Raw genomic sequence first — 18,438 nt, forward strand, 5'->3', positions numbered from 1 at the left:
GAACCAATTTAATAAGGCCTTAATAACTTGGCTGGACCGGGGCTGCAGACGGCTGTGTTTGACGGCTACCCCTATCTCGGGCTTCCTGCTCCACGGGGAAGAGTAAATTCACGCTTCCTAGTTACGGAGTGCAGCGCGGGAACAATGATACTAGGCAGCCGAGCCTCGACTCGAGCATCGACCTTCGTCGTATCATTTTCGAATCCGACGAGGGGGGTCGAGGCATTTGGGCGAGCCTGTAGTTTTTGAATCGATTCTACGAACACTAACTTTACTAATTTTAATTAGAAAAAATTTATGAAGCTTTGGCACGGATTAAGCGATACCCTAGGTGAAACCATTTTTCACGTTTCTGAGACAACGTCGGAAACGAGCGAATTGTTTTTAAAATTCTTCCTATTTCAACGAGAGAATATGACGATGTGAAGAATACAATTAGCATTAATTGTCAATGCTTTTTGACAAATGCCCACCGATCCAGGCGTACATCCATCCCTGAAAGCAGCGACCACCACTTTTTGAACTCCCTGTACATACAGTGGATCCCGGTTGAAGCCGCACATTCGCCATGCGCGGTGTATATTTACCCCTGAAAGCAGCGACCACCACTTTTTGAACACCCTGTACATACAACGGACCCCTGTTGACCCCGCAACCGCTACGCGAGCGTTGAGACAGTCGCATAGATCAGGGAAGCACGTGTAACTCGGGGAGAAAAAGTTACCTCGAAGATCATCCTAAAGCCACTTCGCTTCAAAAGGTTTCTTCAAACAGAGCCGCGCTTTCCGGTCCACCGCAGTTTCCCTCACCTTGCTCCGCAATAAATGAATGAGTGGAGCATGCCGGGCCGTTCGACGATCGCTCGACCGAATTCCGGTTCGCAGTCGGATGGACTCGCTTCACAGCGACGCTGTTGCCAAGGGGTCGCTTTGACCAGTCGCGTAAACGGCGACAACGTTCCGGGCAGGGGGGAGGGGGGTGGGTAGAAGGGGTGGGGCTCGCGATAAAATTTTCCGAAGGCTGCCCTTTGTGTCGCACCCTTTTTCCGACGGACAAATATTTGCGCGTCCTCGAGAACAGGAATACTTATTCGCGGCAAATAAATACGAGTGGCCGTGGGGGAGGGGGTGGGTAGCTGTGGTTGGAAACTGGAATTAGTTAAGCACCGTCGACAAGGGTTCTCCTTTTGTGCTCGAAAGCAGCGCAGAAGAGGGGGAGGGGGCACCAGCGAGATTTTTTATGAGATTTTAGGAAGAAGGGTGGTTATTGCATTTCTGCGAAGCGGGTTCATATCATCGACTCGTGTCACTGGCGACTGGCGAGACTAATTTCTTGTTATTTGTTCCAGGGACCTGCAGGGGAACAATATCTCGGTGATCTTCAAGACAGACTTCGAGGACATGGCCACGCTTCATGTTCTGTGAGTAGACGAAAAATATGTTTCTTAAGTGGCGAAATTATAAATTACACAGTTCGATAAAATTTGACTTTTTTTCGGACATTCGATAACCGATTTTTATAGGCTTTCGTGCGCTGAAATCGAATCCGCAACCCCTTTGTCGCCATAACCCTCAGTTTTTGAGAAATTCGATTTTGAAAAACAACTGCAAATTTTCAACTTTGTACATCTTTTATGTCGAAACAGTAAAAGTTATTGGGTTGCTTGTTCCGTAAAATTATTCTGTGAACGATATAAGTTATTAGTGCATTATGGACATTTAAATATGTTTAAACAACTATCAAAGGGAAAAGAACACCCGAAATGCACCCATTTTTGCAGATATTTTTCGATTTATTTCCAAAACTATGGGTCTAAGAGAAAATCTGACGACTCCACGCGATGCAGCAGACATTTTTCCTTCGGAAAGCATCAACAGAAGTGGTAAGTCACGTTTGGTTTTCAATACAGAAGCGAAATAGTTTAGCAAAACGTGCGGCGCCGACAGTGGTAGTCAACGGCGGCGCGCGATCCACTGCCGCTCAGCGTAACACAATCGCTTAACGCGCGTGACTACCACTGTCGGCGCCGCACGTTTTGCTAAACTATTTCGCTTCTGTATTGAAAACCAAACGCGACTTACCACTTCTGTTGATGCTTTCCGAAGGAAAATTATCTGCTGCATCGCGTGAAGTAGTCATTTTTTCTTTGAGACCCTTAGTTTTGGAAATAAATTGAAAAATATCTGCAAAAATGGGTGCATTTCGGGTGTTCTTTTCCCTTTGATCGTGGTTTAAACATATTTAAATGTTCATAATGCACTAATAACTTATATCGTTGCATTCGGGAGGGTTCATAGAATACTTTGACGCCACATCCAACCGAATAACAATTACCGCTTCGACACAAAAGCTGTTCGAAGTTAAGAAATTTGCATTTTTTTTCAAAATCGAATTTCTCAAAAACTTAAGGTGGTGGCGACAAATGGTTTACGGATTCGTTTTCAGCGCACGCAGACCTATAAAAAACAGCTATTGAATGTTACAGGTCCAGATGGGTTTCGAACTGTGTTATCGATATAATCAAGTGGTCGCTAAAAATTAATTTTTCGTCGTTTAGTATCGTGTTGGGGAATTATGTGCATGTGGGGATTTTGGGAAGAAGTAGGAGGTCTAATGACGTAATGGGGCGGAGTCCTCAGAGCGGCCACTTGATTTTGTTCAGACTGTAGGCTGCATTAATCCCGCACATCGCGAGTGGTATTTAATAGAGTCACGAGTGGAAACAGTGAGAGCCTTAAGGGAAGGGAAAGGCGGCAAAGTTCTGTGAAATTTATTACAAACAATGGGGAAGATGGCATTGTGTGAGAAACTAGTGGAACTCTATGAAATTTGTCAGTCGTATTTTTCCCTTGGGATCCAATATTCAGGGCTCTGCTAATAAAGCTTCAGTTTCCTTCCGGGCTGTATAAATGCAACATAAATTAATTTAACAACTGCCGTGACCCCGTTTTTTTTTTCAAATTAAAAATCGCAATGACAGTTGTGTAAACTGCAGCTCAGACGAAATTGAAGTATGAACAATTAAGTTTCTCCCTTTTTGCAAAATAAATTGCATTTTCCACTCTCACTGCATGCGCGGATATTTTTTACAGCTGGCTATCGAATAACCAGATTCACACCATCGAGAGAGACGCCTTCCAGGATTTAGTAGGCGTCGAGAAGCTGCGCCTTAACAATAATCAAATACGTCACATCCCCGACCTCCTCTTCAGCAACATGATGAACTTAAAGCGCCTGTAAGTATTGCAGAATCAAATGTAATTATCCTCCCTCCTGCTCCACATAATTATTAACGCCAACCACGCCTTCGAGGGGCAAATATGATAGAAAATTCTGTGGACGAACTTACGAGCGACTGCTAGCTCTGTAAAAATTCGAGGGCCATTTCTTAAATCAAACAATCCTTCAGCTGTACCGTTATTAAATAAGGAAGCCAAAAAATAGGTGTTATACAGTGCAGGTCTCGCTTTAAAATTTATTTAATCCGTTAAGTTTGAAGGCTATCCACGAATTTGTTTAAAACACGGATAACGTTTGTGAAAGTCGATGCACGGTCTGTCCATCGTCACCGTAACACAGTGCAGAGGTTATCGCATAAACTTTTCAGACGATGGCCTACATACCACCCACACATACGTGTACAACGCGGAAGTACGCGAGTTCGGTTTGTGAAACCTGCACTGCGATCTTCCCCCGGATCGAACACGCGTGACTTTTCCGTTCTAGGGTTTAGAAACTTTGCTGCTGCCTTAAAGGCGACCCCTCGATCCTCGTTTCGCCGGTTTAAAGGCGAGAAGAAAAGGGAAAGTTTAATCAATACTTTTCCAAGTTTCTTTTTCGTCTCAAAAGATGTTGCGAGAAAAACGAACACTCTCTTTCGAATTCGAGGTGCATACACGAGTTGTATCTTACAATTGCACTTAAACTTGCTAGAGGAAACTACTTTGGGGTTGGAATTAGTTATTTTAATTTTACGGGGATTCGGGTGCCAGACTATTAAGGGAGGATTCTCGTCTAACAGCCCCAAAAGTAACTGACATTTAGGAATTTTTTTTTTTTAAACTGTTGGTCATAATGGATTAAAATCGTTTGGGATATAACGTGGCATCTTTAAACTTGCAGAAAATATTTTTTTTTACGTCGATCGTTCTTATTATTTATTAATTGTTGTGGAAGCTTGTCCACCTCTTCGACGGTTTAACTCCTGTTGGCACCTATCGCAGTCATCTGATTGCAAAAAAAAATGGAAGTTTCTTAAAGTTGGTGGAATTGGTCCACTTTAAAGAAAAATAAATATGGAAAATTGAAGGAGTTATAGCGTTTGAAAGAAAAAGTAAATTTTTTTCCTTAGACAAATTTTCTTTACATCAACGAAAAAGTATTATAAATAAAAGCTGAAATTAAAATTTTAGGTCCAGTAGCAGCGTAAATTATTGAACTTAAAGAAATTTTCTTCTTTTTGCAATCAGCTGACTGTGACAGGTGCTACACCTGACGTCGACATCGTCGAAGAGGTTAACACGATTCCACAATAATTAATAAATAATAAAAAGTATCGCCATAGAAAAAAATCTACGAGTTTAAAGACGCCTCCTTACATCCCAAAAGAATTTAATCCAATATTAACAATAGTTTTAAAAAAAAAAATTAATAAATTTCGGGGGCTATTGCACGAGAAACCTCCCTTAATTTGTGCTATCTATTTTTGCTCAAAATACTTAAAAACTGTGTTTTGAATCTGAAGAGACTAGCCTAACCTCAAAATCAGCTGATGTGAGTGCTTCAAAATGGCAGTCAAGTCCCTAAACTATCGAATGATTTCAATTTCGTGAGCACCAGATGTCGTTCCAAAATGGCAGCTTCTATCCCCGATTAAAGACACGTCCAATGATCACCACGAAGAGAAACCCTCCCTATGCCCACCAGCAAGCGAACAGCAACCGATCCCTCCAAACTAGACACCTCCACCTCGCCCCCTTGAACAGGATTCCATCCATCCTGGTCAACAGCCGAACTCGACCGACTTCAAAAGTTACCACATCGCGAGCCGGTCGACCAGTTCCCCAGCAGGAAGATCGAGTACCGAGAAAGAATGCGATCCAACGCGATTAACCCGAAGGTCCGTTTTTCCCTGAACGTTCCTCACGATCCTGAATCTTAATCAACCGCTCTCCGACCGCGCCTCCCTCCCTCAGCAACGAGCACAGACGGGAGGATGGGGACAAAGAAGAAAAGGGCATCGAGCTTCTATCGTGATCGAGAGAAGGGATACCTACGCGGCTTCCGTGTCGAGGATACTCGATGGCAGCCACTCGAGGAGTCAAAAAGCCGCGGTGGAAGAAAAAAGTACCCCACTTTCCTCGTCATGACTGACAGCGACGACTCCGTGGGAGGTGGGGAGGAAGGGCGAAAAGCCGAAAGGCGAAACAAAAGGAGGAAAGAAAGGGAGGCGGGAAATGGAGATGGGCCATCTATCATCCTGCGAAGTGGCCAGACGAGGCTCCGAAGTTCCCCAGGTCTTCGAGGCCTTCCTCCACCGCTGCCCTTCGGACACGTAACCTACAGTTTCTGATGATAAGGCTGGGATCAGCTAGCTCACAAAAGGACGTATTATGTTGCCAGCTTCGGCGAGGTTCTCACGGCCGACCGGGGCGCTTGATAATCCCTCATCTGGGTGAGTCGAGGGCCCCCTCGAAACGGGGAGGCGGGGCGAGCCCTGGGCTCTCTTTTCACCGGGGAAACGTCTTCAACCCGTGGTTGCAAGGAAAAAATGACAACTATGCGTCGTGAACCTTGCCAGTTGTGTTCCTGAATGTGTACCTCTGCTTGTAATAGCTGGGAAATTAGTTGTACCGTGTGGTGAATGGAATAGGATCTTCATTTTTGCTGGCACCATTTCTGAACTGTGTTTGGTGACACGCAGAATAATTGAGGGGAGCCTCGACGAAACTGTGACCACTTGAGTTATCAATTACAGGCATTTGGCGTTTGGGAACGTGGTGCGATTGGCACATTGTAGGTGACACCCTGTTAGTTTGGCTATTTTTAAGGTTCGGCAAGGAGTAACCTCGATCTTGGTTTCGAGTCCCATAGCCCGGGATTCTCTTTTTCGAGACTTTAAAGCACATGGTACTTAATGCTACGATTGCTTGTGTAGGCGTTTGGCGCTCGGGAGACAGCCTATGGTGCGAGTGGCCCATAGGTGGCGTTCGTTAAATAGGAGTTCGGAACTAAGTGATCTCGGGAAATCGGCTTGGGGGAATCGGTTAAGCGGCTGACTAGCACGCGGACGGCCCGGGTTCGAATCCCGGGACACCCAACTGTGGTTTTTCTATTTTTTCCGGCTCCTACACTTGCAAGATTTTACAAACTGATCCTCCAAAGAGTAAACTAAGTAAAGGATTCAGAGTAAAAATTGGGTCCCTCCGAGAAAAAAAACTGGTCTTCTCCAATCCAGTAAAAAACCCACCAAAAACACAGAAAATCGTCCAAGGAAAGTTCAAGGAACCATCATCACCAGTCACACACTATCGACGATCACAAATGAGTAACAGTTTCGAGCGGGTGGCGTGGGCGTGTTTCCGCGCCGAGGGATGATTTCCACCCAATCTACCACTTTGAGCGTGCGTCCACAAGCATAATTTCAGCAAAGTGTCTAAATTATTGACCGAGAGTCCCCAAGTATTTACTTTGAAGAGAAATCAAGCTCGAAATTCGCACAGATCTCTTTCCTCGCAGAAGCAATCGCTGGGAAAGGTGCGATCAATTTAAAGAGAGGCGTTTCTTTAAACAATTTTAAACCTTGCGCCACTCAAAGTGCCAATTGCGTCACGTCGTCTGGCGCATACATATATAGACACCTGGATCGAGGGAAGGATCGCCTTCGGGATCGCTGAAACTTCTCCCAGCAGGCTGGACAGCCGTCGCGGACGAGACGTGTGATTAACCCATCGCGAAGAGCCATTCGAAAAGGTGGTAAGAGGACGAAACCCGCTGGTAATAAATGGTTTGACACAATGGAAAGGGGCGCGGACAACACTGGCTGATTAGTATCACTCCGCCGTGCAGGCATATTGCGCCGGCCTGAAACGCGATATTCAGCCACGTAACGGCAACGACTCGTTCAACGGTACAAGCTTGTATTTACGACGCAATAACATTTGTTCCCTGTACACTTAAGCCGATAATAACCGGGACAAACGTTCCTGCCCGTCGCTTTGACAACCTGGCGTCGCGGTGATTTAAGCAACGAAAACGCATCGGCCGGAGTGCCTTACGACTCCTCCGCCGCCAGGATTTACGGGCAGCGCGTTATTTCGTCGCGAGCGGCGCGTATCGACGCCTCTGCTGACCGCTCCGGCATGGAATTTCGTTGCTGTTGCGAAATATCGCCGCGACCAGACGTATATCAACCGACTGTGGCAGATTTACTTCGAATTCTGGAAATGGCTTGGCGCAGAAGTGGGTCGTTCACTCGAAAGTGTGCGGGAAAACCGGGTGCAAAATTTTGCTTCTTTCGGGGGATCGGTGTACAGTCATAATAATAATAATAGAAATAATAAAATAATAATAATGAGGGAAAATGAAATTGTAATTAAATTGCAGAGGCAGCCGAAGAGGAACTCATTTAGTAATTGCAGAAACGCGTGCACGTTTTGTACTCGTTTCTCATTATTTCTGTAATTTTTTGGTTAAGAGGACCTCCTTCACGAACGTAGATTTGGAAATTCATAGTGGAAAGAGTGATCCAAGAAATCGCCTCTTTTTGGTCCCACGATTTTGCGACGGAATTTTGTGCCAAATGATACCTTATGATGAGACATCAATCACGCGAATTTTTCAAGTTGAGGTGATAATTAGTTTCTGGGATATGGGATGTCAAAGAAGTGAAAATTCGTTAACGCGTCAGCCCATACGCTTCGATGTACAGACTTTTATGTCAGTCCGATAATTTAAACAATTATTCCCAGGGGTTTTTGCTGATTAGTAACAACAAATTTGAACTTAGATTTTCAAAATTCGCAAAAAAAATAAAAATAAAAATCAAGAAATATAAATGTCTGTGAAGTGGGTGCTTTTTTTAATATATCGTCCACCATATTGAATCGCCCATTGTAAATTTTGCAAATCTAAGTTCAGATTCGTTGTTAGCAGTCAACAAACCCCCTGGAAATACTTAATTGTTTAAATTACCTTTTTAAATTAGATTTTTCACTTCTTTGACCTCCCATATCCCAGAAACTAATTATCACCTCAACTTGAAAATTTCGCGTGATTGATGTCTCATCATAAGGTATCATTTGGCACAAAATTCCGTTCCAAAATCGTGGGACCAAAAAGCGGCGAGAAAAGGCCTCATTTTGGGTCACTCTTTGGAAAAATGAAAGTTCGAACTCGATTTTCAGATCAGAATTTCGAATAGTGCGCCCTGCGCATTAATACACTTGGCATGGACCAAAATTTTAGCTAAATTTTGAGATTCGTTACTGAATCGCCCTGTACAACCCCTAACCAAGGGTAATTCATACGCAGACACCGAAGAGTCGCGTAACCGACTATTAAATTGCAACGTGCCCTTCGAAGGAGACGCGGAAGTAGCACGATGAATTATATAATAAAAATTCATCATAATTCTCCGTACTTCCGTGCGGTAAATAATTCTGCTTATTACGGCCGGCCACGGTTGCTGTATGCAAATGCCTCGTAATTCTTAATTAACCATGAATACTTAAGTTCCTTAATTATTCCCGCGAAATTCTGTTACGAATGCAGCGGCGAGCAACCCGCCCGGCTCGCTATTTCCAGGGGCAGCTTTTAAGGAAACAGATGCCCACACGCCTCTTGAATTCCAAGTCGAACAACTTTCCGCAAATAGTGGTCAAAGGAAGGATCAAGCTATTCTGCATAGCCGCAGGGTTTTCCCCCAATTTTGCGGGACGTTCGAAAGCTTAGGCGAGGCGGAAGTCACCAAGACACGGGGATTCCTTGACGACCGAAAGCACCGAGCTCTTATGATCCCCGACACCATCAATCCCAGTTTCGTTTCATCCCCCACTCTTATCGCGCTAGCACAAAGCACGTCGCCAGCAACATTTCAAATTGAGCAGACGCGAGTGAGCGAGAGAGAGAGAGGAAGGATAGGTCCAGGAGGTCCTTTTGTTAGTTCCAGTGAAGGAGCGGCTACGTCGAAATTCGGTAATTGCTTTCTGGATTGGCTGCAGCCGCGGTGGGAGTTTAATCTGTCGGTCTCACTGCGCGCTTGGAAATTATTGAAATTCTCTGCCGTATTTATCCTTGCATCATACTGCCTCCGTACACAAAATTGTACAGGGTGTTCAGGAAGCTGGGGCCAGTGTTCAGTAATCAGAGAAAAATGACGAACATCGCCAGAGTTAGAAGCCATTTTCTCTTCTCAATTACTGCGCTCCTTTCAATTAGTCTCCAGTAGGTATATTCTCTTCAACCTCAGCGAAATAAAATATAAAAAAAACTCACCCCTCTTTCAGTTCATTTACCACGTAAAGTCATTTTTATTGCCCAGAGAATTTACGTGCCCGACTGTGTGTAAAAAGGAAACGACTACCCAGATCCCCTTGTAATCCAGCTATCGATAGAAACATCCCGTTCCCCGCCCGATTGGCCCGCTCGAATTAGGAACTTATCATGATCAAGCCGCCCAGCAGCGGACCCCAAATGAAACTGGCAGCACTAAAAGCATCGTCTTCCTTTTGTTCCCCGTGGCCGTGTCTACGTGGCCGAAATTCGGTAATTGCTTTCAGGATTGGCTCCGGTAAGCAGGAGTCTAAATCTGCCAGTTCTTGCCGTATGTTCGCGCTCCCGAGTGCTCGGAATACACCGACCGTTGCCGTTCCTCCTTCCCGAGCCCGGCGCCGTCTCCCTCCCGCCCGAGACTCCCCCCCCCCCCCTATTTTCTAGTTTTGTTTCTCGTCCTCATCTCGTCGGGATGCGCCGCGTGGCCTCTCCGGCGGACATAATTACAGGCTGCTGGCTCCGTGGCCGATGGATGGCCGACGGTGAACCGTGCACCGAGACCCCTAACCTATCATCGCCGACGGTCTGGTTAACTCGTGCACGGCGCAACCAGCTTCCCGCGGATACTTGCGAGACGGAACGCAATCTATTTAAATGAGCAGAGGATTCGGAGGATCCACTTGTCGTGACCGACTCCGCCTTTGGCCAAGGAAGGATGTATCCTAGCTGCGCAGTCTGGATCGCTATGGGGACGTATGTGTGATACTAGTCAAGTGGTAGGTTTGCGGGAGGATGCGGCGAGTTCGTCTCTGGGTGCAATCAGCTAGGATGATCTAGGTTGAGAAGTGGTGATGTTTGCGGTAACGTTCTTGTTGGGGAAGGCACTGCTATTGGAGTCTCATCTGACTCCAATCGGAGCTTTTATACACCACTGTATTTAGAAGACACCTCTTCGACTCCTGCAAGTTGGGTTTTTTAATTTCACGACCTAGGCTCTTTCTTCAAACCCTCCCAGTGGTATCAGAAGCGATCTGGCAGGGTCGGGGGAGAGTGGAGTGGCTTCGTTTCTGGGAGCAACCGGATAGGATGATCTAGATCAGGAGTGTCGAACTTCCCCACTCCGAGAGCCGCACGAGTCGGGCCCCCGGTCAGCCGGTTCCCCCACTTATCTTTCTCCAGGCGTTGCACGAGACCCGGCAGGCAAAGAGCGCGGCTCCCGGAGGAGAAATTCGTCAGAGCGAAGTAGGTGTGGAGGGGGCAGTTCTCCTACGGCTCTACGGAGCAGGCGAAGAGGAGAAGGAGCCACTGCGGCTCCGGAGCCGCTAGTTGGACACCCCTGATCTAGATCGAGGAGTGGTGACGACTGTGGTAATATTATTGTTAGGGAAGGCACTGCTACTGGAGTCTTATGTGGTTCCAATTGAACAGAATTGAATGGAGCTTCTACAGCGTAGGCATTTGGCGTTCGGGAACGGCCTGTGGTGCGATTGGCGCGTAGGGTAAACTGTATGCAGAGTATCGTGGGGTAATAGGACTGGAAAATAATGTAGTTATTCTCTTCACTATTGACTAATTTCTTGTTAAATTTATTACATTTTCTGATTTTAAGCTTGCATTTAATATATTGTAAATAGGTTTTTCATAGAAAGTAATTCATTTGTGGCTGATCGAAGCGGAACTTCTTACCCCTATATGGGGCAAGTTGTTATCGCATCGGGGTAAGTTGTCACTAAGCTATAAGAGTTGGCTTTTAATGAAATATTTCATTTTCTAATGAAATAAAACAGAATTTTATTAGTAATGTTATATTTATTAAGATTCGGATCTCGGGTTTGAGTACCCTGAGACTCCTCTTTTCCGCCTACAATAGAACCTAATATCGAGAAGAATCTTGAATTCCTGCGAGTAAAATCGACTTGTTCGTAATTCCTGGGGATTACTGAAACGAGGAGGAAAGGAGGTTTCGAGGGCTGCCGGCGCGCGGAGGTGTCACGTGAGGCCGTGGAAACGGTCACTCGTTATTCGAGTAACGACCCCGCGAAACCGTCAAGAAATCTATAGCCTGTCCACGTGACCGTCGCACGTGCACACGGTCGCACGTGAGTTGACGACTCGGCACCGAGTTCTCTGCGAAGAGGGTGTATCCAGATGCCCGCGGTGGCCACTCGGCGGGGCCGCTGAATAATTTATCCCGAATGTGAAGCGAACTCGAGACCGACTGCGACAAAGTGGAGCGCACACCGTCGCCAGTCAGCCATTGGAAACCGACCTTTAGCCGGCCGAGAGGGAAAAGTTCGAAAGGTCGACGCACCAACCATCACGGCCGAACTTCCCGTGGGTAATTGATCGATGCCACTGGGTGTCTTCCGAGGGTTCCCTCTGTGCACCGTTACGTAATCGAGGCAACCTGTTCCCCCGTATAAATGACAAAGCGGGACGCGAAGAAATTTCCTTTCTTACGCGACGCATTTACATCGCCGGCGATTGGATTCCCTCGAAAAGACCGATTCGACAGCGTCTCGAGAGGAATTGCGCGTGATTTATCTGCTCGCCGGAGCGTGGAATTTTAATGAATACACTTGTGCTCCTTCTTTGTGGATTGCACGTTGTTACGAATATTCTTGGTAATTGGATTGATATCTTCTATGTGTCTTCTTAGAAGGGAAGTTCGGTTACCCGAGCATTCAGAGTTTTTTTTTTTCAAAACTGCGAGGGTTCGTGGAGAACCTCAATCGAAGTAAATGGCAATTTTTCATTTCTGCCCAGTTTCGGTTCTTCATGGTGAAAACACCCCCTAATTGTTAACGAGTATTCGTCTATTTTCCAGTATATCTTGAAAACTATAGTAGACTTAAAAAATTATTTTAAAGAATATTTAATGTTTTTTCTGCTGTGTGAAACTGTAATCGAATTGTTTAAAATTTGTGGTGGGGAACGTTTTCCTGTTTAAACTACAAAATTTAAATAATTTGATTACAGAGTTTAATAAGATTTTTATATCATTAATAACTAGTATAGTTTGCAAGAGATACAGAGAAGTAGAAAATCACGCCTTTAAGAGGTGTTTTCACTCTGAAAAACAGGAAATGGGCGCAAACGAAAAATTGTCTGATTTTTCTATCGAGGTCCTCCACAAACCCGCACTGTTTAAAAAAAAATCAGAATATTCGGATGACCGAGTTTTCGTTATTAGTATTACAATAATATTCCTGTGGAAATTCGTTCGCTGTCCTTTTCTTTCAAACGTGCAGTCCACTCCTTTATCCTAGCCCACTTCCCCTAATTTTTTTCTAATTCTCAATTTTCCGAGTCCTAGATTCTCCTGTGTACCCTTTAGCTTTAAGTACAGCGTTTTGTCTCCAGTGCTAGGTTTCTATAACAGCAGTAAAGCTGAACCTCAACCATTCGTCACCCAATTACATTTATATTTTGTGACGTAATAAATTCGAAATCATTATTATTATATTGGAAATTTATCCTTACGTTCGAGTGAATTTCTTCTTATATCCTCATTGAAGAGGAATAATTAAAAGTTATTTCGCAAGAAACTGCAAAAAAGCACGTTTATGTAATTTTTGTACAAGCCTTTACAAATTTCGAAACAGTTTTTCGTGGATTTGACGGTGCGTTTCTGATTGATTTCAGGGACCTCAGCCACAACCAGATCGCCACGATCGGACCAAAGACGCTGAGGGGAATTTCGTCATTGAAATACTTGTGAGTGTGCTTTAAAAATCGATCGGCAGCGAAGAATATTGTAACAGGGCCACTGGACAAATTACGGTTCGAACTAGTGGAGTGGGTCAAGCGTACAGTCCCTGGTTAAGTAGTATAACCCGCGTTGGTCAGACATCCAGAGGATGATAGTACTAATTCCACTTTAATTTCGAATTCTTTGCTGTCGTAAAAAAGACAGTTCCAAGTAGAATGAAACGAACATTCTGAGTTCTACTTTTACGACGAGCCATTCTTATATTACTACTTCCTCAACCCTTATTTCTAATTAACAATTTCCAAACCGTTCTTTATGGTTTCTATATTATACTTCTTCTCGTTTCATTATCTCGCGATATTGGCATAAAACAAACGTCATTATTCCCAGAAATTATCCACAGTAATTAAACGAAGAGAATTTTTATTCCAGTTTTATTGCTTGTTTATTTTTTGTACTGGCTTTTCTCTTCTCTTCTTTTCTGTCAAACTGTTTCATTGTTAACTTTATTCGCTGTAGGTATATTGCGAACTAAAGGGTCTTGGAATAATCGTGGAATAAATAAATAAATAAATAAATAAATTATACTTAAATTTCGAAAGTACGAATAATTCCATCGAATTTTCCGTCATCAGACTGCTGGACAACAACGTGTTGACCTGTATCGACGAGGCATCGTTACGAGAGCTCAAGGACATAGAAATTCTGTGAGTAGACGAAGCATTTTACCAAAAAATAAAATGGTGACGTTATCTATAACGACTGTTACTCGGTTAATTTTAAAGAAAAGAAGACAGTTTTACTGACGTAAGAAGTGTAACTAATTCGATCTGTCTGCTGCAGAATGCTGAACAACAACAAGCTGACGATGCTGGGCAAAGAGATGGTGACTTCCCTGACGCACCTGAGAACGCTGAAGCTCCTCGACAATCCACTTTCTTGCGACTGCCATTTAGCCTGGCTCGCGCGACATTTGAAATCGTACCCGCGCCTTGGCCAACACACGCGCTGCGCTTCTCCGATTCACCTCAAGGATCGAAATATCGCCGATATACAGGTTCGAAAGGATACTTCAAAGATAGAACTAAGAGAATTTACTCTTCCAGACAACCTGAGTCCCTCAAGCTTAAACTCCTTAACAGGAGGTTCCGGTCTAGAAATCGATTTTTTTTAATTTCATTCTTCGAATGGTCAACCTTTTAGGAATACGTGTTCGAAAGGATTTTTTGAGATTCGTAAAATTCCCGAAGTTATAGACATTTGAGTAGCGGCAAATGTATGGATAACACCCGGTTTTTCTCGAAACAGTGTTCTCAAAACGGTGGGACCTGTATCTCCAAAAGTTATTATCCAATTCGACTGGAACTTTTTTTATTTTGAAGAATATACTTCTGGCTCGTGGACAGACCAGTAAAATCTGCAGAGAAATGAAAATTTGTAATTTTTAAAGCCGTTGAAATGACGAAGAATATAGGGGAAAAGTGATTCAAACTTCAAGCGTCGTTATTTTCTCAAAAAATGTCAGTTTTCGTAATTTTTTCTGGTCAGTCCACGAGCGAGTTTCATGCCCTTTAATAATCCAGTATTGTTCTTTTACGAAATACCAATGGTTTAGGTGCTACAGGTTCCGCCGATTTGGATGAATTTTTCGACGCCTTGACTTTAACCTCTCCCCAGTGCCGTCTGCAATGATGAATTATAAAACAAAAAATATATTTCTATAGCTTAAGACACCCTTAATTAAATACAAAAAGTCCCATTCAATTATATTTAGTAGTTTTCCTTTAATTAATTCCTAAAGATCACCTATACTTATGGGCTCCAGACCGGAACAACCCTTAAATCCAGCACCTCAAACCCACCCCCAAAAACACTAACCTTCCCCCGGAATTATTTAAATTCAGAGCGCTAAGCTATCTTCAGAGGCTCACATGGTATCTGTAATATTACAACCGAGGCATCTCATTTTATCACCACTCGATGAAGTTTTAAACCTCAAGTTCCCCTCTGACACTAAAACTCCCGTAAAGTATCAACACCAGTGGCATGAAAACTATTTTATTAAACGCGACTAGCCCTATCTCGAAACCCCCGAATAACACTTACGATTCTACGCCCCTAATTTGGCCAAATAGCTCCCTTCGTTATCACTGTACGCGACCCTTAAACCGCCACCGTTTCCCCCCTCTGGAAATTCTCTGAAACGGATCGTAAGAATGATTTCATCAATGCGCGAGCAATTCGGCTCGACTCTCGTGGCCCGCGTATTCCGAGTGGCAGACGACACTTGCACCCATTGTTCCGCGCGTTTTACGATCGCTGTAGAGCCCCGAGGCGCCGTTGCTCCGCTGGAAAAATACCACTGTTCCCTCTTGCGCAGGAGCACGAGTTCAAGTGTTCGGGGCCAGTGGAACGCACCGGCTCGGAGTGCAGCGCGGAACAGCAGTGCCCGCATCCCTGCAAATGCGGCGAAGGCATCGTCGACTGCAGGGAGAATTCTTTGACGAAAGTGCCCATCCACCTTCCCGAGGACACCACAGAACTGTTCGTAAACACGATTCTATTCTATTTGGCCGGTGCAAAAGTTCCCTCGCTGGCCGTGATGCTTTTCCACTGTAGCTGCTTCAAAAGAACAGGGTGTTTCTCGACTGGGTGTTGAAATCAAAATTAAATAAGACGAGGCTGTAATTGTGGAAGATACCTTCCACTGTTACTATTTTCCTGAATTTGTGGACTGAAAGTAATTAAGGGTTTGTGTGCCAAAACAGATTTTTTAAACAGAGGAATGCACAGCTGGTTTTTTGAGCGATGCATTTTGTAATTTAATCGTGTGCTTATACTTGCAAAAAGTGTTTTCCACGAACGAGATGAAGGGGCAGTAGAAAATGCAGCGGGGAAATGTGTTACGAGTTCGATAATTTATGAAACGCTGTAAGTGCTAAGGAGGATGAGGTAAGGAAGGCGCTAAATGCCATAGGTAGCATATCTGCTGCAAGGTAAATGAATGTGAGTTACTCGCAACATGTGCAACAGCTGATAGGCACTGGGAGACTTTTAACCAACACCACCGTTGTGGCATACACGTAGCGACATGATGTTTAATATTTATTGTAAGCCACTTAGACGAATGGCATTTAGTGTTTTATACACGTCAGCAATGGCAATTGTAAGGAGAGGTTCTCAGGTGTCCGATTGCTTTCGTTTTTTTTATATGTTTTAGAGGACTGAAAAATAACAAATAAGGCGAATGCCCCAATTTCTGCTCATTTATCAGGTAACTCGTTATAGAGAAGGTGTAAAAAAATTATTTGTGATGAAAATTTGCAGAGTAATTGATTAATTCTTTAATAATAAATCAACCGATTCAAAAGCTATTTAAGAAATATATTTCAAGGTGTTTAACTATTAGTAATTTGTAATTAAATATATAATGCTCTAAATGTCCGTATTTCTGCGCATGAAAACTCGCGTAAATGTTCAAATAATTTAGAATTATTTTGTTGCAAATATAGTAGAAACGTAGCGCATATAATAATAAGAAAAATACGAAGTGAGCTGAAATGGGGACATGAGCAGAAATCGGGACATTCACTTTAAGTATTTTTTTTTTATTTTGGTCCGTGCGCATATTTTGAGGGTGAAAGCTCCCCTCAAAGTTCACAAGGAGAGGTACAAAAGTTCCTGTTGCTAGCTTAAAGAATATTACAACATTGTGTATTCAAGTTTTACTCAACGCAATGTTATAGTAATTTATTAATATTCTTTAACCCTCGGTTGTCTCACAATTTCACTTTGAAGTAAAACATCTTTAATGTATCATTAAAAATGATACTGGATTCACAAGGAGAGGTACAAAAGTTCCTGTTGCTAGCTTAAAGAATATTACAACATTGTGTATTCAAGTTTTATTCAACGCAATGTTATAGTAATTAATATTCTTTAACCCTCGGTTGTCTCACAATTTCACTCTGAAGTAAAGCATCTTTAATGTATCATTGAAAATGATACTGGAATGATACTTGTTTAAACTACAATTTTCTACGACAAACATATCCATAGCTTAGTGCACAAATATTGCACGTCCACTTTCAGCCTTTTCGAGAAAAACAGTTTCAAACATGCAATGGTGCATAACAAAAATATTATTTTTTGCCAAATTTATGAACTAGATACAAATGTGATTTTTATACAGCATAAAGAAACAGTTAAGAACTATTTGTTGATTATAAAAAAAACTCCAATTTCAGCAGACATAAAATATTTGTGCCATCGATATTTTCGAAAATGTTCAAAGCTTGCCTCAGAATTTTTGCGGCTTAATTTAACAGATACTTTTCAAAAAGTAGTTAATTGAAAATTATCTTATACAATACGTTCGAAAAAATACTTGTGACAACCCAGGGTTAAACTAACAATTTTAATTTTTGTACCACGAACCTCAAGGGCTGGTTTGAGCCCCCAAATATCCAAACAGGTCAAAACAAAAAAAAAACACATACTTGTTATTTTTCGATCCTCTAAAAACGTCCAAAAACCAAACCAATCTGAGGCGAACACCTGTAAACCTCTCCACATTAGAGAATATCCTGATCGCAATCAGAATTTTTTAAAAATTGCCACTCAGAGCCTTATTACTTTTACTCTACAGCAGAATACTGCAATTTAGTTCTTTCACCAGAATTTCTGAAATCTGATTCAATAAAGCGAACGAACTTTTGCTGCTACCTAATACCTTTCGCGTACAGTTGCCAAATATCCCTTTCATCGCGAGAAACCCACGTTTAAAACGCCGCAACCCGAGCATCGAGTTCTCTCAACTCAAAAAAACCACTCCAGTGCTCTCAAAACCGATCGCGAAGTATCAGCAGATATTCTAAACTGCAAGGTAGAGTTCGACTGACTATAAAACTGATATCAATCGAACATCAATGTTTGCATAATGCTGCGACTGTTTTCTAATTATTTCGACTGCGCAGCAGAGAGAGAGAGAGAGAGAGAGAGAGCATCGATCGCTTCGTGTTGACGAAGTTTTCACGCGCACCCTCGGGGCAATCTGCGCGCGGAAAAAATCGTGCAATCACGGGGCTAAAAGTTTGTTAACTTATTCTCTCTGTTGTCAATCATTCACAGGCGTTTGGAGCAGAACAGCATCACGGAAATCCCGCCGAAGGCTTTCTCCCCGTACAGAAAGCTGCGCAGAATGTGAGTGGTATTTGCGATTAATCCAATTCGCC

At 43.3% G+C, this 18,438-nt stretch overlaps 1 protein-coding gene across 4 annotated transcripts in view; it reads left to right on the forward strand.

Annotated features, from left to right (window-relative positions):
* Sli (slit guidance ligand) overlaps positions 1 to 18,438 on the forward strand; it is a 473,757-nt gene that overhangs the window by 421,703 nt on the left and 33,616 nt on the right. For all 4 annotated transcript variants that reach the window (XM_076825314.1, XM_076825312.1, XM_076825313.1 and 1 more), the window contains 7 exons: positions 1,349 to 1,420; positions 3,093 to 3,236; positions 13,138 to 13,209; positions 13,840 to 13,911; positions 14,048 to 14,261; positions 15,585 to 15,748; positions 18,335 to 18,406. In XM_076825314.1, the coding sequence (XP_076681429.1) occupies positions 1,349 to 1,420; positions 3,093 to 3,236; positions 13,138 to 13,209; positions 13,840 to 13,911; positions 14,048 to 14,261; positions 15,585 to 15,748; positions 18,335 to 18,406 (810 nt within the window). The remainder of the gene's footprint in view (positions 1 to 1,348; positions 1,421 to 3,092; positions 3,237 to 13,137; positions 13,210 to 13,839; positions 13,912 to 14,047; positions 14,262 to 15,584; positions 15,749 to 18,334; positions 18,407 to 18,438) is intronic.

Source organism: Andrena cerasifolii, chromosome 13 (assembly GCF_050908995.1).
Source record: "Andrena cerasifolii isolate SP2316 chromosome 13, iyAndCera1_principal, whole genome shotgun sequence".
In the NCBI taxonomy this organism is placed as follows: Eukaryota; Metazoa; Arthropoda; class Insecta; order Hymenoptera; family Andrenidae; genus Andrena; species Andrena cerasifolii.